This window comes from Anneissia japonica, unplaced genomic scaffold, assembly GCF_011630105.1.
Source record: "Anneissia japonica isolate Jap-2015-1 unplaced genomic scaffold, ASM1163010v1 scaffold2994_len2133135_cov197, whole genome shotgun sequence".
Taxonomy (NCBI): domain Eukaryota; kingdom Metazoa; phylum Echinodermata; class Crinoidea; order Comatulida; family Comatulidae; genus Anneissia; species Anneissia japonica.
The window spans coordinates 270,538-294,716 of NW_022728550.1; the positions used below are offsets into that span (position 1 = coordinate 270,538).

General features: G+C 34.0%; 3 protein-coding genes across 3 annotated transcripts; 2 read left to right on the forward strand and 1 right to left on the reverse strand.

Moving 5' to 3' along the window:
* Positions 1-947: 947 nt before the first annotated feature.
* LOC117114324 (39S ribosomal protein L23, mitochondrial-like) lies at positions 948-5,867 on the forward strand. The gene is made up of 4 exons (XM_033257970.1): positions 948-1,055; positions 2,628-2,750; positions 3,807-3,963; positions 4,597-5,867. The coding sequence occupies exons 1-4, from the start codon at positions 1,036-1,038 to the stop codon at positions 4,744-4,746; spliced, it is 450 nt and encodes a 149-aa protein (XP_033113861.1). The 5' UTR covers positions 948-1,035; the 3' UTR covers positions 4,747-5,867.
* A 925-nt stretch (positions 5,868-6,792) lies between these two features.
* Positions 6,793-10,588, reverse strand: LOC117114254 (NADH dehydrogenase [ubiquinone] 1 beta subcomplex subunit 8, mitochondrial-like). Its single transcript, XM_033257859.1, has 5 exons — positions 10,462-10,588; positions 9,014-9,246; positions 8,482-8,549; positions 7,557-7,647; positions 6,793-6,849 (listed from the first exon to the last, which is right to left on the reverse strand). Exons 1-5 carry the CDS (start codon positions 10,544-10,546, stop codon positions 6,793-6,795), a joined length of 534 nt encoding a protein of 177 aa, XP_033113750.1. The 5' UTR covers positions 10,547-10,588.
* Positions 10,589-11,900: 1,312 nt separating this feature from the next.
* On the forward strand, positions 11,901-22,819 carry LOC117114282 (bombesin receptor subtype-3-like). The gene is made up of 2 exons (XM_033257900.1): positions 11,901-14,969; positions 17,397-22,819. Exon 1 carries the CDS (start codon positions 12,993-12,995, stop codon positions 13,989-13,991), a length of 999 nt encoding a protein of 332 aa, XP_033113791.1. The 5' UTR covers positions 11,901-12,992; the 3' UTR covers positions 13,992-14,969; positions 17,397-22,819.
* The last annotated feature ends 1,360 nt before the right edge of the window (positions 22,820-24,179 follow it).

Here is a 24,179-nt window from a genome sequence, read left to right on the forward strand (position 1 = left end):
TGTTGCTAAGGTCCCACAAGACGCGTCGGCAGTCTTGTGGGACCTTAGCAACAACATACGTGAACACGTGCGTTTGTGGGACAACAAGTTTGATTGACACTCTGGAAAGGTCTATTGCGTATGGGGTAACAGTATCACACTCAGCACTGACTCCGGTACTTACCCGAGAAGGCTCTTCCACTCGCGATCGCCTCACCCCAATAGTTATGACGTTAGGTTATGACGTCATCGACACTAGACCATCGTTTCAAGGACATTGTATAAATTGACATAAGAATTTAAAATAATTTTTTGTATTGACAGGTTAGAAAAAATAGTAAAATAGTAAAATAGACCTATACACGAATATTATGTTAATTGACTCAGGATATTTGCAAGGTAATTGAAACTTTAGGTGTGACGGGAGGTTTACAATCATATATATCATTTAGTTCACAAGTTCACTCATTCCTAATATTATCTGCGTTCAAGGCCCTGAGGAACAATCTGTGTTCAGTAAACTATGAACAATTATTTCCGACCTATTAACACAGTTTGTTTCATGGTTATTGTCAGTGTTAAATTATGTCGTCATAAAACTTTACATTTTTACAATTAATTTTATCTTGGCTATTACCGTACTTACTATACAGTTTATTCAAATGAGAAGATACTAACCCATATGAATTTAAAACAGTGATGACTGTGCATATAGGTTTATTTTTGTATTTGTAAGAAACCCAAAAATAAAAAACCCCCCCCCAAAAAAAAAAAAACGAGCTCTGAGAGCATTATGGACAAGCCTGTCGTGTTATTCCTTTAATTTTATGACCAAATATAATTTAATTATCTGTATTCTTCGATTCTCATACAATTACTGTACAGTATTTACTTTAATATTCCCTGGTTCCCGTTACCAGTCAATGTGGCGCTCACTGGCAATTTCTAATTGAGGGCGCTTTGTGACACAAAATCAGAGAGCTAGCTTAGCCTAGGCTAGCCGCAAGAAGAGCAGTGATAATATCTTGGTTTTATTTATTATTTGATTACAATAAAATGGCGGGTTTATATACCAGGTATGCATTGCAAACCATGTGTTTAATTGTAGCCTATGAGTTGTTGTTATTACTATTTTGTAGTGCTCGGACAGAAACAATGCGAAACAACCATACCGTGTGAAACTCCATCTAGGCTGGGCTGGATTGGAGCACAGCACGCGAGAGGCTTGTCTAGCATAGGGACCCACGGAGGGGTTCACACCACACCGTAGGCCTAGACCTATATTTCATCTAGAATTCGATCCAACTCGGCCACAAGTCAACTCGGCCACAGTCAACTCGGGCACAAGTTAACTCGGCCACAAGTCAACTCGGCCACAAAAAGTTTGGCTACAGTCAACTCGGCCACAAGCCAACTCGGCCACAAGTCAACTCGGCCACAAATCAACTCGGCCACAGGTCAACTCGGCCACAAGTCATTTACTGGTACTACAATTTGAAGGAGTAATTCATCAAGTATTATTGTTATTATTATTGCTGTTATTATTGTTGTCATTGTTGTTATTGTTGTTTTTATTACCGTTTAAGTTTTAATATTAATTATTAGTCTTAGCATTAACATTATATATACGGTATTGTTCAAATTCTTGCTGATATTATTATTACAGTACCATATAAATAATAAATAATTTTCGATTTATTATTATTATTATTATTTATTAGTCTTAGTATTATTATTTTAATAATAGTAATTTAAAAAGTTATTGTTGTTGGTGTTTTATTGGTATTTTTCTCATATTATTATTATTATTAATATTATTATTGTTGTTGTTGTCACCTTTATTATCGATATTATTACCCTATTATTACTAAGTAGGCCTAGTATTTAAGTATCATTATTATTATTATTACTAATTAGTATTACTATTGTTATAAAAATAAACATTATCTTTAATTTATTATTGTTGTATTATTGCTATTATCACCTTCAATATTGTTATTATCACTAATTAGTTATTAAAATTGATATTTAAATAATTTCGTTATTGTTACCATACTAGTATTATTACTATTAGTATGGTTAAAATAAATATTACTATTAATGTTGTTGTTGTTGTTATCACCTTTATTATCGTCATAATGACTAATTAGTATTATTAAAGTAAATATTATTAATTTATTGTCGTTATTGTTGTTTAATATTATTGTTGAAGTAGAATGTTGTGAGTAAACAGAAGACAAACACATTAATAAATAACTCTTTTTAATTCATAGGCAATAATAGCATTCAAATCTCTTTTGGTAGTGTGGTGGTCCTGTTTTACTAAAATATACTGTACTTTATTTTAATCATTATATTGAAGAAAAAGGATGCAAAAACTACAGAGATTTATATTAAATATCTTGTGGCCGAGTTGACTTGAGGCCGAGTTGCCTTGTGGCCGAGTTGGCTTGTGGCCGAGTTGGCTGTAGCCGAACTTTTTGTGGCCGAGTTGACTTGTGGCCGAGTTGACCTGCACCCTTCATCTAGACCTAGACAATCGAGTGCATAGGTTTCGGCCTAGATCTAATATAAGATGCTTCGCTATCCTGTATTTCTGTAGATTCAAATTTGTTCTTGTATTAAAACGTATCATATTTGTTTTATAGGTATCCGTTGTATGTGGCAGGGAACCCTCAACTCCGAGTGTTTTTTCCAAAGTTTTGGATGAAATTAGTGAGAGGACGGGAAACAACTCCTCCCAATGTTGTTACTTTTCAGTGTCCGGTAGAGTGAGTATCTTAATATAGTAGTAGTATACAATGAACCAAATATATATATATATAAAATATAGAAAGACAGCAATAAAAAACAGCTATGAGTTGTAAACACATACTAGAAGCAATATAATTTATTAATTCACAGATATTTCAAACACTCCTGTGTTCTTCCTCAGTGTGAGGACAACTGACAAAAAATACAAAGTAAAGCAACACTCGCACATGAAACAAAAACAGAACATCGAATCAGCAGTAAAGAACAAAGGCACGTAATAAGATGCGCATCCTAAACGTTCTACTTAATATGGAATAAACAAAGTAGATAAAAGCTGGATAAAGGCCTAGGAACCAAGAAAAAAATTAAGTATATATAAATGAATAGTCTGATAAGTATGGTTCCGTCTTTATTTAAACCGTTAATATAAGAATTGGTTCTAAGAATCCACTTCAATTCTTCTTTGCGTCTATGTGAGAGGGATAAAAATTTATTAGCGACCAAAATAAATCTTATGTCATTAATGCTATGGTTAGGTAGATTGAAGTGACAGGCTACTGGGAAACCAGTGGAGTTGTCTCTGACGGTTTTTTGGTGATTATTAAATCGGAGGCGGAATTTAGTGCCACTCTCTCCAATGTAATTACCAATTTGACATTTGTTACAAAATAAAATGTAAATAACGTTAAAAGAATCACAAGTAAGTGGAGGGGGTCTAATAGTAATATTAGTACTAGGAATAGTGAATGTGTCAGAGGTGCACATGAAATTGCAAACTTGACATCTGGATTTACTACATTTAACATATATATACCGTAAAATACATGAAATCAAACAATCCCATTAATAGTATTAATATTGATTAAAAATATTGTGTTGTGGTTACAGACATTTACCCCCAGTTTTGAAATTTTAAACTTATCTTATATTATCCGTTCCCAATTTTTTAGTCAAACACCTCTTCAGTGTCTTTAGTTGTACAACATCAACTTTTGTTTCCTTCAGAGCCTGGGTTATACAACCAGACATTTATGTGATAACATTAATGAGTCATTTCATTTTCCGATTTCTAGAATGACCAAGTTTGATATACAAAACTACCTGGAGAAGATTTATGGTGTGGATGTTGCCCAGGTAAACACTTTCATCAAATACATTGGCCTACAACGAGACCATCGTAACCGGAGATTTAAACCAAAAGATGACTACAAAATTGCATTTGTAACACTAGTAAGCATTTATTTGATTTATTCAGGTACAATTGCAAATATTTTAAGATATCTTGTTATTGTCAATTGATTGCTGTTGGATGTGGTTTTTGAAATGAATAAATGAATGAATGAAACAAACAAACAAATAAATAAATAAAATTAACTGTACCCAGTAAGATAAGATACACTTTATTGCTCCAAGTCGGAAATTCAGTTAAATTCATTAAAATACAGTAAAACAATTAAAAGAATGATCAAATATAATGAACTATAAAAATTACAATGTAAAAAAGAAGCTGAAATTATTGCATTTACAGTTTTGAAATATTGATACATGAAAGTGTACATGGGATGCATGCTTACAAATATATACTGTAGCAAGCATCCCCTGCTACAAGTTTGTAACATTTACACGTCCAAAAAACATTTTGTTTTGTGAGAATCTGGTAGGTATCTTGGTATCTCTCAGATTGACAATATAGTCCAACAATTTCACTATCATGTTCAAATCCTGCAGTCATGACTACCAGTAGATATGCTATTTTTTATCAGCTGTCGCAGAATTTGGCTCAGTGGTGTATGCTTATTGTCGACATAGTATACTCTTTATAATCCGTTCTGTTTACAATTAAATTATCTTCTCATTGTCTAGGCTGCAGGTCAGACATTCAAATTTCCTGACCTATTCCCAAAAAAAGAAGATTCAGAGGAGAAAATAATTGAAGAAGTAAAACAGAAGCAAAAGGAAAGTGTAAAGCTAATGAGAAGCAGAGGAGGAGTGCCGAGCTGGTTTGGTATATGACACACCAAAGAATTATCAGTGTTGAAGTCAGGAAAACCATATTTTATTGACTATTGCTTGTTGTCAAGGGACCACTAAGAATGGTGGAGTAGATTTAGCAAGAACACATGAAATGAATGCAGATGAGGAATGGACTGGATATGGGAAAAACTGAAGTTAAAAAGTTGGATGCAGTGGCATGTCTAGGAGTCTTGAATGGGGGGAGGACTGTTGGAGGGCATGAAGGTGAAGTGGGGCCTTGATGATTAGGTGGGGGACGCAGTTGCTCACGAAATGAGGTGATTTGGGGGGGGGGGGGGCGACGGGGGCGCCAACCACTGGGGTTGTGCGCAAGTATTTGTTGGAGAACTGCGCACACCCTTGATATGCCACTGGTTGGATGCGGACTTCCTTTGGAAATTATTGTTTTTCGTAGAAGTTTAGAGGCATTTTTATTTGGGATGTTGAATACAAGGTTTGAGCAATCAACATACCATGAGCCTTTCCTGGTAAACGATACCGGCACACTAAATACTGAATGTTTAATTATCTTCACATCTGCAGACTTGATAGTGGTGTTTTGAAGTGCTTGAATTGGTGCTTGATTCGTTGAGTAAACACAATTTTTTTAATAATGAGACTGATACCTTTTGCAGACTTTTTAGTGTTATACATATTATTACAGTATTAATTAAATCACAAGAGATTCACCCAAGGCAAGTGTTGTAGCAGAATATTGACTAATTGAATTGATAGTTGAAAATTGTGACACAGTATCTCTTCTTGAAAATCAATGTGAAAAAGTGAAATACAGTACTTCGAATTTCTCTCTTTTAAATATCATTAGTAAACTTCTTCCAACTTGGTAATCATGACCTGTAGTATACAGTTAAACTTGCCTAAGTCCACTTTGCCTAACTCAAATAATTTTAAGTCTATCTTATTTTACCTGCCAAATTGTTGTTTTCCATTCAATAACAATCTGCAAGTCAAACTTTATCTTCAAGTCGAATCATTTTTCAATGGCATTTTTGATTTGACTAATAGGCAAGTTCAACTGTATTATCAATATTTTATATAAGGTCATGTATTTTAAGTCACCAGAAATATTTTGAAAACCTCTCAACCTAGGTCAACAAGATAATCTGAGATTACAAACACTTTCCCTGCCATATCAATGTGAAAATTTGAAGTAAATCGGTCCGTTTTTGAGTTAAGCACCTGGAAGTACGTACACAGACGCACGGTATTGCACTACCCTTCACAATGGTAATTATAATATATGTGGTAAAGACAAGCCAAACCAGTCACTCGTCGCAAAAATCGATTTTGAGTTATTAATACAGGGTTAAAGAGTAAAATAAGAGTTATAAAATAGTAAAAAAATCATTCAAATCGGACATTTCCTTATGAAGTTACAAGCATTTAAGCATACAGCTGTTTAAAGAACAATATATGAGAAATCAGCCTTCAAAGTTTATGATTTCAGGCATTTCTCATGCAGAAACTATCATAAAATCTTTAAAAAGTGTTGTTTTAACATTAACATTGGGAAAAATAACAGCACAGCATGATTTATAGATACATAAAACTCAGTTTAGTGAAATAAAATAGATTTTTTAAATTTTACATTCTAGCATGTTTTTGCTATTTTCTCTGAAACACAATTTGCGACGAGTGACTGGTTTGGCTTGTCTTTGCCACATATTTGGTATTGTTTGAAAGCTGATTTAATATGCTATATCCCTGCAAAGTAAATTGTTTGAGCAACAAAATTAATGAAATTCTAACATCCAGTGAAATTTTTTTTTAATGATACTGTCAAAGTTTCACAAGGTTTTCATTGGATTGGATAAAATACATCCAAATTCAACCATTGAGCTTACAACTTGGAACCACTTCATAAACATTTAATCTGATGACACAATTCTAAATTAAATACAAATTATTTAAATGATAATAGAAGTTTCATTTGGTTTATTACAAAATAATTGTTCACTGTCAACATAAAGCACACCATTATCAGTGGTGTTGGTACCCATAATTCCAGTAAAGTATTCGCTAACCTTAGAACATTTTGAATTCTGGTATAATTCTGTTGTTTTCAGGATACTGCTTAGGTACCTAAAAAGAGAACAAAAAAACAAATATAATATTCACTATTTCCCCTTATGGAAGCGGTTTGGCGCAGTTGGAACGGTTTGGTTTCCCAACCTCGAGGTCGGGGTTTCAATCACTCGCTGTGCATTTTGCTTGTGTCCTTGGGCAAGACACTTTATCTGCATTGCTTCTCTTCACCCAGGAGTATATGGTAACCTGGTGGGATTACCCGCTCCTGCGCTGATTACCAGCAGGAACACTTAGCATATGGACCCAATGACCAGGAAAAAGAACTGCGCTTTATAACCACAAGGAAGAGGCGCATTATAAATAAACCCTTTATTGTTTTTATTATTCTATCATATTAAAATCATTATTCATGATTTTATTATCACATCACCATGCCCAATTTCATCATTATTTTTGTTTTTAACTTTCCCTTTTTTATTTTATAAACTAATGTTTTGTCTGGTTTTTGCTTTACAGGCTCTACTGTATCCATTTTACATTTTTGTTTAGTTGCAGATCATTTTGTCAACATTGAGTTTTCACACTTTGGGCAACTCCCAAGCATGGTTTTCAAAAGGCTTGCAGTTTTTCTATTATACAAATCTTATAATTTTCCAATTTATTACTACTGAAAATGTATCATTATTCCTTTATTTTATCCATTTTCATTACATTTCACTCACATTATTATTATTATTATTTTATTATTTGAAGGTACTCACAACAGGTGGGAAAAACTTGTAAAATGATCCAAGCCAAAATAAGAAGCCAAGGGTTCCCAAAACAGCGAAAAACATGCCTGCTTGTTGAGTACTAAAATAGAAGCAAAAATAATATTGTTAAAGAATGACATTTGTCATATTGGATAGTGGCAGCAATGGTGAATTTAAAATTATTTTTTTTCAAATGGGAGAAAAAAAATAAAATTATCAAATTTAAGTCTGAGAGTGCCATTTCCAACCATCTGGAGGTGCTATAATCATAACTTTTCTTACCTCAGTCCCAACCATGGTGGGGGCGAGGTGGATGGAACCTCTATTTGTGAAAATCCCTCCCTGAGCCCCCCTATTACAAATTCCTGGATCCACCACTGAGTACATATAGTGGCACTTAGACTTCAAACTATTAATTTCATTGAAGTTAAAATTGTTTTCCAAACAATCAGGCTGTAACAGCACCCTCTATACTACTTGTATAAACTTTCCAAAGATTCTAAAACAAGAGTGTCCGCAATTTCTGCATGCATATTCTGTAATAACGCAGTGTAGGGCATCTTCGCAATTACAATTACTTTTCAACTTTGACATCAATTTTTCCAAACTACCAGGCTGTAACAGCACCCTCTATACTACTGTATAAAATTTCCAAAGATTCTAAAACAAGAGTGTCTACAATTGCATATTCTGTAACAACGCAGTGTAGGGTGTCTTCGCAATTACATTTACTTTTCAACTTTGACATCAATGATTTTTAACTAAAGATTAACGCATTCCGCGATTTCTGCGTGCAAATTCCATTGTAACAACTAGGATGCCCTATTACTTTTTATGCTTTTTGTACTGAACATCAACGCTTCTACTTGTTAGGCTTAAAAACATGAAAAGCGCTATCTTGTTATTATAAGATCTTTGAGGCTTTCTCACTTACTGGGAGTATTTGTATTTCTTTGTACTGTTGGGTGTATATCTCTTGAGAAAATCCTCTTCTATGTGTAGCTGTGAATATATAGTACATAATACACATTACAAAATATATATACTGCAAAAAAGCAAACTAATCAATCAATCAATCAATGACAAAGTGAAGAGCGAGCTAGTTAAGGTGGGCTTATCAATCTAATTCTAAACCAAATATTTCTTCATCGTATTCTTTCAAATGTCAGCATGTAATAATAGTGACAGTCATATGTATAGAGTAGAGGAAGTTAATGTATCATTCATATAAGTAGCACAACCAATGGCCAATACAACAGCAGTTATATTTACAGTAATCCTATTAAAGTGGTTGGCTAGATGTAGTAATTTTCTAGAGGAATTATTCTTTAATATATTACAGTAATGCATAAGAAAATTTCATTAAATAATCTGACCTTTTCATCTAGCTAGTAAACTATTATTCATGATACAACTGTACAAATAAAAGCTTATTATTGGATTAAATCTTTATCCAATGTACTTACAAGCTCTCCATAGTTCCTCCTCTCTTCTGGAAAATCCCAGTCAGCATGAGGATCTCTGGAGTCCTGATGGATTTTTTCCATTTTAGGATAATCTCCCCAGCCTAATCCATCATCTGGATAGGGTTCGTAATCTTCCACACGGATGTTGTATTTCTTAGCAGCAGCAATTCTTTCTTCTTCTGTCTTGGGATAGGCACCAGGCATTCCTCTCTTGGTACTGTCTCCAAATGATGCTATTTAAAAATGAAATCCAACAACCATCAACATAAATAATTTCATAAATAATGATCATCTAACAAAGGTGCATTTCTTGAACAAGCACACCATATCAAACATTAAGATTTTGCTAACAATGAAAACCTTTTAATTAATTAATTAAAAAGGCCTGAATACTGTATAGTAAGGCCTGCGTGGGGAATACAGTATATCCTCCGCACAAGCATTTGGCCTAGAAATCTGTCTGCGCATTTCAGAAAATAAGGGCCGATTTCTGCGCACATTTTGCTGAAAATTAGGCTTTGAACAAATCTTTAAAATACAAAACCAATTTGAATTTGAATTTGAATTACTGTATGCAGCAATTACAATTCCGCGCACCTATTTTTCGAGCAAATTTGAGCTTATTTTTTAGATATTCTACGCACAATTAAAAAAACTTTACAGTATGGGCATAGCCTACTGTATATACACTACAGTGTACTGCTACTATACTAGGCCTAATAAGTACTCAACTATCGTATTAGTACTACTATACTAATAAAACATACAACTACAATGTTTAATCAAACTTGGTGAAACATATGACCTAGCTAGAGCCATGCCTAGGTGGTCCATATCACAATAAATGTCTCTGAAAAATAAATCTGCACCTGCACTAGGCCTAGTCTACATTGACCATGTAATGGTCAATGGTCGTATATTTATATAGCGCCCTCCACAGAAAAACGTCTCAAGGCGCTTTTGAAGCCACATGAAACAAAGGCAAAAGAACGCGAAGGGGGGGGGGGAAGTGCACCCGATTTTGAGATAGCATCGCCATCACTACCGTGTACAGTACACGTAGTAGGGAGGCCTAAATTGAAATAAATACTCAGTCACTGTCAGATGTGAGGTTCTGTGCAATATATCGTGCCTGATACAGGTACTATGCATAGCAGTCTAGGCTACGCTATGCTAAGCCCTACTAGTAGTAGCAGACGCTGTCCCAAGTGGTCTAGGACCCAGACTAGCCTAGGCCTAGTTAGAGCCAATCGGCCTCGGTCCTACTTTAGCCTCCCTGCCTGCTCGGCGCCTGCCTAGGCTCCTAGCTAGCTAGGCTAGGACTCAGGCTAGGACCTAGGCTAGGACCTGGGGATTAGGCCTATATTGAGCCTGTTATACAAAAAACTGATGTAAAAAGCAATGATAATCTACCACTCAAAATAAAAAAAGATTGATTTCTGACTCACATGCATACGCTTTTTGCAAAACTCGAACATTTTTCAGCAATGAAAGACGGAATAACTTTTGCGAGAACCGTCCAGCTACCGCCATCTTGCCGGCTACTTCGATTCAGTGCATGCGCCATCTAGAGTTCTGTGAATACAAATCAAAGGATACAAACTTTACTTGGGAAGTACTGAAAGTGGCTGCCCAAAAAAAATCATAAAATTTCAATAGCTTTTTTGAAAGGATCAAGTGAGTTATTTACTTGATCTGTTTTACAGACATTAATAATACAAAAATTATTAAATTGATTACCAGCTAATTTTGAATATCGTCATCATCATCATCATCATCTGTTTTCTCATCTTATAGGCCTAATTTCCGTTTTAAGGCCTGTTTATACTTCAACGATAACGATAAAAAAGCTAAAAAGCGATTGTTCATATAGAAAACAGAAGAAATAAGAGAAGTTTTTACACTAGGATCATATCTAGGCCTATATTTATTACTACAGTAGGCCTACTTCAGTCGGTGTTGGTTACTTCAGTCAGTTGGTGTTGGTTTTTGTTGATTACGCTGGCGCGCAACAACACATAAGGCTCGTGGTGAAATGATAGAATAAAAGTACAATCTTTTGGTATAGTTACCGTACATAGGTATTTGCGAATTTTATTTAAGAGTACATAATCAATTTAATGCCAACATAATATCCAACATAATAATAAATAATAACATATCGCACCTACAACAGTCATTAGTCATTCGGCAGAAAACGTGTTTACGAACTATCGAATACAGTATATTTTCAAGACTCCATAACAATAGCTAATTCTTTAGATTAGAATGCTATGTACGGCTGTCATAGTGTTAATTTTTTTTTTAAAAATTCATGGGAGGAAGGACACCACCTTCCCAAACCCACCCACTCGGAGCTTCGCACCAAGTGAGCCCCACCGCCTAAATTTAATCCTAGATCCGCCCCTGGGTTATTTGACGCAGAAATAATTTTTCCTGTACAAATTTTTAATCGTGAGTACCGGTAATAGCTTACCTAAACAGACACACTGATTAATTCAAATATGGAATTTAATTTTTATCTCATGACAGACAGTATATTTAACTTTATTGCCGTTTACCCCGGGTTGAAAGATGAGAGTATTTTGCCATGATGCCGCATATGCTATAACTGTATAGGCCTACTAAGCCTGGATTCAAAACCTAATCGAATACTCACTGCCAATACATCTATCATGAATCTGATATAACGGTAATTAAATTTTAATAAGTATATCAAGCTAGTTATAAAACTATTAATCATTTCGATTCGCTAATTGAAGGCTGAGCCGAGAATGATTGGACGTAAGATCATTCTATTATAATAGTCCTTGATTTCACATGCGCCACCGTAAACCGGAAATTGTGTTGAAATCGCAGGGCCACCGGTGACGGGGGAAATCCGCATCAAGAAGAGATCCAAAAGGGAATCGATTTCTTTAGTTAAAACCACTGTGCCTATGGGACCTATCGGCGACATCAATAGCCGACTTAAGGCAATCAAGTAAAGAGACATCGAGTTTCAAATATTCTAGAAAGTTGAGCAGAGTTTGAATTAAGATCGATAAGTCAACCGTAATTCAGCAGATGTACTTTTGTGGTCCACTCGCCTGAGTGATAATATGAATATAACAGTCGCCTGCCAAAGAAGCTTTTATTAAAGTACGACATATTGCGCATAACATGCGCAATGCAAGGATACTTTAAAGGGCACATTGACACGACAGCAGCAGCGAAATCTGTTAAAAAAACATTTAGCAGACTATACATAAAACAACCATATGACACAGGTCGTGACTTCATCGAATAGGCCTACATGCCAATATAAAGGGCGGATAAGGAGAGGACGGATTACCAAGTGCCTTAAAACTTTGGCTTTCACATTGACGATTTTTTCAAGTCTTCAGTAACCTTAGTTGTCTGGAAATACGTAACAGTTCTAGGACGGATGTCATAATAGTTTATAAATTTAATAGCGATGGAATTATGCACTTTTATTCCAGTAAATGAAACGACTTACTGAAATTATTATTCGCTAAATTATGACGTAGGACTATTAGTCAAATCATAATTCGGTATTCTTCGCCGTGTTTGTTGTTTTAAGCAGTTGATGTTGCAGCATACACTGAGGTATAGTGCAAGGACAATGAGAATAATTATCGGACTAGCATATAATGCTTTCTTTCTAATTACGATAAATGAATTCTATATTGCGTGTTGTGCACATGTCCGTCCCCTTCAAATATGACGAATTTTTTTAAAAGGCGATTGCTCTACTGATCGGTTGCAGACGTTTGAGTTGTACAAAACGAAACATTACGCTCAAGAAGATTCGATATGTCTAAGGAATTAAAAACTATAGGTTATTATTTTTGTAAATACTTTGAGGAAGAAGAATACTAACCGATAACTGTCACAATCATCTTGTAGCCTATGCCTACATAAAATATTCATATGGTACGTTCTGAGTGACATTCATTTCATTACAAGTTTTACTAAAATGGCAACAACGGTTGCATATACACAAACACAGGAGTTTGAAGAGACGTCGTCGACAGTAGATTGGGTGATCGTTTTAGAAGTTGTGCTTGGAGTTATTGGAACTGTCGGCAATTCTGTCATTTGTGCTGTTATTATTCGAGTTAAATCTATGCACTCTTTAACTAATTATCTAATCCTGAGTCTAGCAATTGCCGATCTTCTGTCCTCGATATTACTCATTGTGAACGTCTTTCCAGTTGAAGCTGCTTACCTAGATGTCCCTGATTCAGCGATTTTAGCGGAATTATTTTGCCGTTTTTACAACAATCTCTTTTTCTTTTGGGTCTGTTTGACAGCGTCAGTTTTTAACTTAGTTTGCGTGACGATAGAAAGGTTTTTCGCCCTTGTGTTCCCTCTGTACTACGAACGTCATTTCACGTCGGGAAAAGTTTGGGTGATGATAGCTGGCACGTGGGTTGTGTCCTTTATTCAAGAGTTTGCTGCTCCGTTCGTCAATTCTTATGATTCAGATATTCACCAATGTACATACGGGTTCCCAGACACGGCCTCACAACGATTGAATGGCGTCTTAATATTCTTAATATCGTACTTGATTCCACTTATCTTCATGATATATTCTTATAATAGAATTCTTCAAAATCTTAAGATTGACGCTGGGAAACAAAGTCCCATGAACGCAGCGCAGGCAATGACGCTTTTAAATGCACGCAAACGCGTCATATCAGTTTTGTTGATAGTACTAGGCGCTTTCTGTGTGCTATGGACACCAAATCAAGTTGTGTATCTATTCCAAAACTTTGATATAGAGTTGGTAGCCGTGTCGTCGGTATGGTATAAGGTGTTCAGACTGATGGCACAGAGTAACTCGGTTGTAAATTCGTTCATATATGGTTACAAGTATAAAAAGTTTCGCAAAGCAGTTAGATTACTATTTGGAAGATACTTCTGCTCCAATGAAGTGGGTTTGGATGACATAGGAACAACAGGTTCATTTTAGTACCGTACTCTTATATGTTTATAATTTCAATGTATTCCTATTTTTATAAAAGGACAAAACTTGGGATAGGGCTAGTTAAAAAAGCTAATTTATTTATTAAAAACATTAATTACTGTAGGCCTAAACGTAACGAAACAAAGTCAAATCTTTATCACAGTTAATGTATTTTAATACCTACCTAGTAAAATGATCAGAGAAATAGATAGTCCCTGCATAAGAAGCAAACGCCATCACACCGACTTCGTATGGTTGGGAAACCCACTTCGTTCAAAAGTTGAAAACTGTACTATTTAAATACTTGATTCAGGCAGGGATCATACGCTGCTAAAATCAAATTCCTGTCGTGCAGGTCTGACAGAGATTTATGACGCGTGTACTAGCTAAAACGCATGTACAACTATGCATACACAAACTTTCCACCCTGTTTACTATAAAACAAAGAGGCTTGTGCAGGTGGTAATATTTATTTGGACTTGCACTTGTACATCAGTGGCACACTTTGAAAAACAAAGGTGTGTCCGAAAAACAAAACTTATACAAATAATATTAGGCCTAGAAGATAGGGCCTACATCAAATTACAAGAACAGATAAAACTGCAGGTTTGGGTCATTATTAATTTGTTTTTGTCGCCCAGATTGTTCGATAATTCTTTGTCTACCTTTTGTATGTATAAGCTGTGAACATTTGTTAATATCCAGGAGATTTTCAAATTCTGGGAGAAAATGTGGAGTATCCTGGAGACAGGTGGATGAACCAAAATTGCTGGAGACTCCAGGGCAATTTAGTGCTCTTAGTGAGGAAATCGCATACCGGTACCGTGTAATCTTTGATTTTCTTCAACTTGATCTGTGATAGGGAACAATATTACGAACAAGTACTTCGGTGATGAATACTGTATTGATTTACAGTTCGTACAACTCATTGACGTTCGATATATTGCAATGCCTGTTGTACCGATACCGGAGCACCATATTAAGGTAAGTGTGGTACACCAGGATATAGGCCTATCATTATTTGAAAATGTATCACAGGGGGATCGAGAGATAATTTAAGAATTGTATTTTTCTTGTTTACAATTGTAAACAAGATAGCGGGACCGGAGTGTTTGGAATATAATATACTAAAGAAAATTGATATTTTGATAGGACAGAACGAGTAAAGTTGTAAATCACCTGTCCCAATGTGTGATTGGCTGCAATACCACGCGTTAACGTAAAAATACACAATACAATACGACGATAACCGTTAACTGGAGTACAATAAACATACAGTACTGCTATAGTCTTTCTTTTTCACGATGGCGGAGATAATAGCTAGATATTATGTAACTGTTAAGTGCTCTTTAATTAGATTTTCTCAATCGTTCACATTGTAACAATAATTAAATTTGTTATTTTAAAAATAGGTCTCATTGAATAATATCAGATGTACGGTACTCAAGTAACGTAATTGTAATCAAATCGCTATGGATCTCGATGTAGCATCAGTTTCTCTAAAAGTCAATTCAGATAATATAGGTATATATCAGATAATATATAATATATGTATAAATAATAATAGAAGTCGATCCAGATATAAAAGACACATACATACATACATACATATGACCCTGTCTCTTATACACATCTAGATGTGTATAAGAGACAGATTGTCGTTCATGAGACTCACTTCGAGAAAAAAATTAATAAATGTTCCGTATATACTCAAATGTTCGTCCTCGGCACCTTATGCCAACATTGTCAAAATGACAGATTAATGTTACATAAGAACATGAAATTTTATAGAATTCCTAAATTTTGAATTGCTATAACTTTTCATTTTCTTGGTCAATTTTCACAAATCAAATTGCAGTTTATAGAAGCATTTAACAAGCTCGCGGTCAAAAAAAATCAAATGTAACAGACATTGCGAAGTACCCAAAATTAATAAAATAAAAACTAACACCATAAAACGAATGGCACCCATAGACTAATAATTGACGGCTGTACTCGCAACTAGTATCGGTTTGTCGATGCCACAGTAAAGATCAAAGGACTGTACGCACGCGCTATGTTCGAGAGCGGAGATGTGCGTCCTTTTGTTGAATTACCTTGTCACAACTTACGTATGCATTTACTACATGGGATTCCTCTGCCTACAGCCGCCTACACATACGCCAGAAAAAAGCATTACGTTGTATCATTTGCAACGTCCACTATCAACATCCATCTTCACCCCTTTTCATAATCTACCTGTATTCTCAACATTTTTGGTATTTATCTTAAAACTGTTGCTACATTCATGTTTCTTTCCACCGTAAACTATTGCCATCTCTTTGACAGTTATTTCCAAACAGTAGAATCACACCACCAGTTGCGGATTCAGAATTTTTCTAACGGGGGTGGGGGGGGGGGGGGACACAACAGTTTTAGAATAGATGAGTAGCACAAAACATTGATTTGCATTGAAATTGTTAAATTTTGTGGCCCCTACTGGATCCGCCCCTGACCACACCACAATACCAGGAATAAAAACCAGCTTCGCATTAATTAAAAAAAAGAAAAAAAATAGGCCTAACAATGGAGAACCTACGGTACCAAGGTGTAAAAATATGGAATAATCTCTCACAGCTATTAAAATTTTAAAACCACATTTCTTCTTTTAATATTCAGCTCCATAATTAACTCACTAGTAAATAATTTAATTCTTTCTTTGAAATGTTTTTATTTTAACCCCGAAACCTTTTGTAGAAATACCGAGATGGTGTCCGGCGGGGTATAGATTTGCCTGTAGTTAAGTTGCCCTCCGGTTTTGTACGGGGATTCATATGTTAAAGCTGTGCTTGTTTTGAATGCCCTTTCCATTTCTTTTCAACATCTTTGTTCTTCATTTTTCCCACGTTATACTTGATTTGCATAGGTCTATTTCATATGAAGTTTTGAATTGATTTGGAATAAAATTTAATTGATACTTAAATACAGATTCGTATTCCTCGATAACAATGACATATCTTATGATTATTATGAAATATATAAACAAAAATGAAATACACAGTACATGATGCAAACATTATGATTTGTAATACTGTATAAATGAATAAACTATTAAAGAGTTCGGTATAAACGACTTTCTAGTACAATTTGAATTACACTTAACCGAGTTCTGCCAGAGACATTAACAACATGAGACTTAAAATTTTGTTTAAAAAACACATTAGTCTCATATATCCATTTCCTTATCGATTAGTTTTTTAGCACACAGTTCTTTAGATTGAAAAGAGTACGGTAATGTGAACTGTGTGAGGAATTGGTTAGGACTTAATAATTCATCGAACCGTGATAAATTTTATTCCAAAAGTGAAGGTGGTCTAGGAACAAGTACAGTAACCTCTTAACTTTTTTGTTCTTGTTTTCTAATTGTTATAGCTGAAGTTCGCCGTTTACCTGAATACTACCAGACTGGTGGAAACTATACAGAATATCAACATGGAATGGAGCAGCATCACTCCGCCGGCCCTATGCACATCACCACATTGTTAGTGGACCGTTTTAATTATATTGATATAAGAGTTTGTGTAGCTTTGTTTGTATTCAAACCGTAATTATACTGTAGGCCTACGAACTACCGAAAAACCAGCTTTCACTGTATACACTATTCTTGTACTACCTCTTCCGGTATGTTTTGTATACATATTATAACGTGACATTATGTAAGAAAATAGGTATTACAGTATTTGAAATGTTATGGGTATAATTATTACGTAAAAATACAGGTGTAAGTTAATTGTGTAATATTATGTGATAATATTTAATTGAAATACTGTTTATGAAAATTGTATGACACTTCTTCAGTTTCAATGCAAAATTGTGCTTTACAACATAACCAAATAAGGCAGTTGTAAATGAGCATGTGTATAGTTTAATGTGATAGTTATGTATATATGAAGATATTGCAACAGCAGTAGACTCAAAAAGACGATGGTTTGTAGGTTTATTTGGGTGTTATAGAAAAAAAGTTAAATGGTCAATTTTAAAAGGCCACATAGGTAAAAAAAGCATTATAGAATTGTGGTGTTCTGAACTTGAGTTGTAGAAATGTGATCATCTAGTGAATAATTTAATGAATGATTGACTATTTTGAGGAATATGTGTCTTGTCTTCAGGTTTGTCTTTGATGCATGCTTTGTAATGTTTATGAACTTATTTGATAGCAATAATGACTCATCATGTACGTCATTTCCACGTCACAAATGGTTTTTCTTTTTCAAATACTTACTAATATCGGTGTTGTTATATTGTTGAAGAATAATTAAATACCTAGAGAGAGTTGCATTAAATCAACAACTGTAGTATATCTGTCCATATAAAATGATGAAATTTCAAAATTGTACGATGCTATTTAATTCGTAAATTAAAAAAAACAAAAAAAAAAAACATTTAAGTGGGTGAAAGTGTAGTCACACCTCCATAAAAATAAATAAAAAAAAAATTAAAATAAAAAAAAAGGGAATGTGATGCATGCTTTGTATTTTTTATTAACTTATTTGATAGCAATGACGACAAATCATTATGTCATTCGTCTGTTTCCACGTCACAAATCGTTTTTCTTTTTCAAATATTTACTAATATCGGTGCTGTTATATCGTTGAAGAATAATTAAATACCTAGAGAGAATTGCATTATGAGAAAGAAACCCAAAAACATTCAAGTGGGTGAAAGTGTAGTCGCACCTTCATAAAAATAAATTAAAAATAAAATTCAAATAAAAAAAAAAGAAAAGGGAAATGTGTTAATGGAAACGTGTGGTGCAGCGTGTTAGGCATTTGGCTTTCAATCGGAAGGTTGGGGGTTCAAGACCTACGCTCATCACACTACTTGTGTACTTGGGTAAGCCACTTTACAAGTTAAAAGATACAAGTCAATTTTATTGTCAAAACAACAAATTCTGAGATATTTGCTGTACATAACATAGCCTCTCTTCACCCAGGAATATAAATGGGTACTTGGTAGGAGAATTGAGGAATTAGTTTAGAGTAGGAGATGAATGATTCGGAATGAATTAGTAACGCTGATTTCACGCATAATCTCCAGGGTCGAAGAGTTTGCATGACGTATTGTAGGACCACTAAAAAGTCATCTCTGAATGTGAGAACGTTGATTTATTGGTTACATTGCAGGATGCAGATCAACACACGACGTCTCAAAGCCCTGACCTGAGACTGGGTGTAAATCCTGAACAATGTCCACTGTACTAACCGCTCTATACATGTACTTATATGCATCAACACCTGTACTGCAATGCACATGTATATATTGTATGCAGTATGTCCATTTTTTAATTGACCCCTGTACTAACGCATCAAAATTACCATCTTAAGCAATTTATTTCTTCATTTAGTACATCTATTTTGTAGAATACGGAGTATATTCCAGTCTACTTGTATGCATGATCTATATGCAGTAAAGAAATGTGGACTTTTTAAACTAGCAACACTTGTAATTACAACCAAAACCTGTATTGCAACACCCTACACCTGCATTAAGATCCACCAACACCTGTATTACAACCGACACCAGTATTACAACGCACCAACACCTATATTACCACCAACCGACACCAGTATTACAATGCACCAACACCTGTATTACCACCAACTGACACCAGTATTACAATGCACCAACACCTGTATTACCACCAACTGACACCAGTATTACAATGCACCAACACCTGTATTACCACCAACCGACACCAGTATTACAATGCACCAACACCTGTATTACCACCAACCGACACCAGTATTACAATGCACTAACACATGTATTACAGCACACTCAACAGACCAACACCTGCATTACAATGCATGTACAGACACCTGTATTACTATCGTCTCTTGTATTATAACACAGATTCCATTATAAAACTCAAGTTAAATCAATATTGATGCATGGGTGTAGTTTATTTCATGCAAAAAAAATGAATGCTTTCCCGCATTTAAGTACCTACAAACTCAAGATGTGTGCTTTACTAAATTACTAAATAATTATTCTTATCACAAAAAAACAAAAATTAAAATACAATGTTCAATCCTTGATTTAGCAAATGTTGGTGGACAAACATCTATATCATGATCACACATCTACCAAAATACAACACATACATCTAACAAAATAAGATTTACAAATTTAACCCTTGATGATGTCCTCTGTTTATCGCAATGCATGCTGGGAAAATCAGCCTGTCAGTTGTCTAATTCAATTGTTTTTAACTTCAGATACACAAATGGATATTTGGATATTTCAATGTGGTCATGAATTATGTTATGTGAGGTCTTTGCAAAATGTTCTCACATCCAACAGATGTAAAATTATAGCTTCAGTTAGTACTAATAGCTCCGTTTGTAGCGAAACAGAAACAGAGAAAGTTATGTAAAAGTTTGATAAAAAATTAAAATATTTTTAAAAGTTGATTTCTAAAAATAAGCTCAGAAATGACATATCATTACATACAACTATTCACCATAATGCACTGCGATAAACATAATAACATATAATAATGGTTAAGGGCTAATTAGAACTAAGCATATTGAGTATATTTTTTATAATCAATATCATATAACTGATAATCTATAATTCTTTTTCAATATAATGCCAACCATAATGCAGATACAATACATTGCTTTACGAAGCACAATAATGTTTTAAATAAACATAAACCTCAATCACTACATTATCCTTTTTTACATTTATTCTAATTACAAACATATAACATATTTTCTATGTCCTATATAGGCCACTACAGAGAGCTGAATATTCTCAATATAAAATTGTTTAATGAATTATAATAATATTGCTAAGGTAAGTTAGCCATAGTTATGTCCAGATCCATGGGGGATCCAAAATAATATGTTAAATTGATAGGATTTAAAGCCTTGACCAATCTATCAAACTTGTGACATGCCTAAATATGGTAATGATGACATCTCATCATGACCATATATAGGCACACCATGACTATATATGGTCATACAACAGTTTTTTTTTGTCAAATTGATAATCTGGGCATGGCATTAGGGAAGGGTAGAAGTCTTGCAATCTGAGTTTTATTAAAATAAGTAAATATTTCAACCAAAATGAGAGTACAAGTAAAAACAAAACCAATAAATAATGCGAATTATTACCTGAAACTTAAAAATACAATCAGAAATTACTAAGCAACTTGATGCAAACAGCAAGTAAAAGTATTTTGTAAACAGATTCTAAAAAAATTGTTTCTTTTCTAGAATTATATAACTGAAAATAATCTGTATTCTACATCAAGCTGCAGATGGAAGTAACAGATTTAACTTCAAATCATAGCAGCATTCAGGCATCGATTTATTCTTTGAAAGTTAAATTGAGACGGAAATTACAAAATTTATTATAACAGAAACACCTCTGATAAATAGAGATTTAATTATCAAAAAAAAAAAATAATACTAATTTGTGGACAACTCTTGGTTCATTACCAAATTTCTGCACTGTTAACTAATGTAGGCAGACAAACAATCTAGAATCGATACAAAAAAAGCTGAATAATATGAACTTTAAAAGTACTAACAAGATTAAAGTATCATTTCTTTAAGAAGCTGCTGTCAGTTAAACTGATGGATTGGGTCCAATCCACCTGTTGTTCTCTTAGTTTCAAAGGAAATATTTCTGATAACTATGGATTTTACATTAATAGTGCTTGGGCTTTTAAATTTAAGTGGAAGAGAACATATAACAAAATCGGGTCAGAGTATGAATGTTGAGGTTTATGCATCATACCTATTAATTCATCGTTTACTGTACTTAAATCCGTATTCCTTATTATGCCCGTAAGTACAAGTGCCTAATAATATATGCAAATACTGTGGTGGATATGTATTGGCACCTGTATTTTATGTTGATTATAATGTTCTCATTTCATAATGACTACTAGCTATATTGAGATTTCAACCCTCTTGTAATGACCTATTTTTAGCAAATGTAGGCGGACAGTCTTCTTATAAATATACTTTCTACAGATTAATATTTTATAGAGCACAGTCGAGCAAAAGACAAAACCTAATTTGTTCACATTGATAATCAGTTTCATTAAAAATATTGTTTCTATCTGAAAATAAACAGTACCCAAAATATTAGTCTTACTAATTACACTGAGACTAATTACTAACAACATACCATAATTTCACAGATAATAAGAGTAAATACATTTCTTTGTTCTAAAAAAAATTCTATGTAGTATATTTCTTTGGTGAGGGTAATAACCAAAAATTTATTCCAGTTTTTGAAAATCTTTCAACCAAACACTATTTCTCTAATAAATTAAAAGTCCTATTTTAAATCAATAAACTATGTAAAAAAAATTATCCCAATTACCCTCTTAAGTTCCTTAAAAAATCTCTGATAAAAAATTTCTAATACTGGTAGCTTAACCACCGAAGACATAATTCAACTGGCTTGAGGCATCAATATTTTTAGGAATGGAAAAATATATATAAGCTTTTAATGCTTTGTCCCATTGCACCGATGAATAATATGATGTACCTACCACAGGTTTTCATAAATCATGGGTGCATTGCATGCATTAATTAGATATGATAAAAAAAAACAAACTAAAGGGACGGTCGCATCATAGAATATTAAACATGTTTAATATTCTCACAACAACCTAAAGAATGTGCTCGACTATAAACTGTGTCAATCTTCGTTGTAAGACGCTGTCTGATTTGAAACCAATATAGAGAACAGTGTGAAATATCTAGTAAAACAGCATAATATACCATTCAAAAATACAGTGATATGATTATAAAAGAAACAAAAAATGTTTACCAGTATTTTATAATCAGTGCATAAAGACAGAGCATAGCACCAGCGAGCAGCAACAAAGTGCAAATTTTACGTAGTAATAATAAATTTAACCATTGCCCTAAATAATTTGAATAGAAAATGTTTTTGTTGTCCACTGCGTACAGTATGGACTGTAATATACCAAGGACAGTATTTGTTACTGCCGTGTACCGCAGTTGTGCTCTATTTAAATTGTCACTTACAATTTTGAACAAATCACTATGTATAGGGTATAAATAAGTAAAATGTTTATGTGACGAAAATATATTGAGGCCATACTTAATAGCAGTATAATGTTATCATCCTTAACTGCATGAATGGATTGTGGGTAGGTTACATCAATACATGCTCAACGAGTGTTGCAAAAAACTACAGTATATAGCCACTTTAAATAAGCCATTGTTACTAAAAAAACATTAATTCTACACATATATTGTAACAATTCATATCAGGCCAAAAAAAAACCAAACATGCATTATTGTTTATACTTTGTAAATTCATTAAGAACAACCTCCATTTCGAATAGTAGTTAACTCCAGCTTTTTTATACATTTCATAAGTAGCATTCTTATGAATATATGCCATAAAGCATGCGTAATATCAGAATGTATTCTCAAACGGAAAGGATGCATTCATATTGGCTGAAAATTATCACGTCATTGTCAGTATAAATCCATTCATTGTTGACTAACCATCATCAATCTATAATAACATCACCAGTCTACTTGAAAAAGCGAACGGATCGTTCGCGAAACGTAGTGCCAGTACTATTGTTTTTTATTTTGCTGAATCAACACTAATGAAAAATTTCATACAAATTATAGAATGAAGCAGGTGTTGGCAAAACCCTCTCTATTTTGCCAGGATTTAATTTTCAAGATGTCAGCCCATATACACTCGGGCAAGATCAATAATGTACTTATAAAATCCTACAGTATTTGTTATGGCCAGCTTGGTATTTATGCATGTTAATATATTAGACTGGATAAGCAATTCATTTTGAGTAGCCATTATTGAATTACATTATCATAACTTTCCTCATTTTTATTAATTTCTGATTAAATAAACTTAATTTGAAGTTTAATATATGCAAAACAATTTCAGAGAAATATTTTTTTGCCAGATTGACTCACAATGTATTCAACTGAGTCCTAGTTCAGACTAGGTGGATAAACCCGGCTCAACTCACCGGGTTTATCCACCTGCCAGTCTGAACTAATTGGCTTATCTCAAGCCGAGCTGTGTTCTTATAGTAAATAGGCCTGGCGCGCCACCGTGTTTAACTTTTTTAAGCCGGGCTTTAATCATTGCGGGGGTGTCTTGCATTGACTTCGGGTG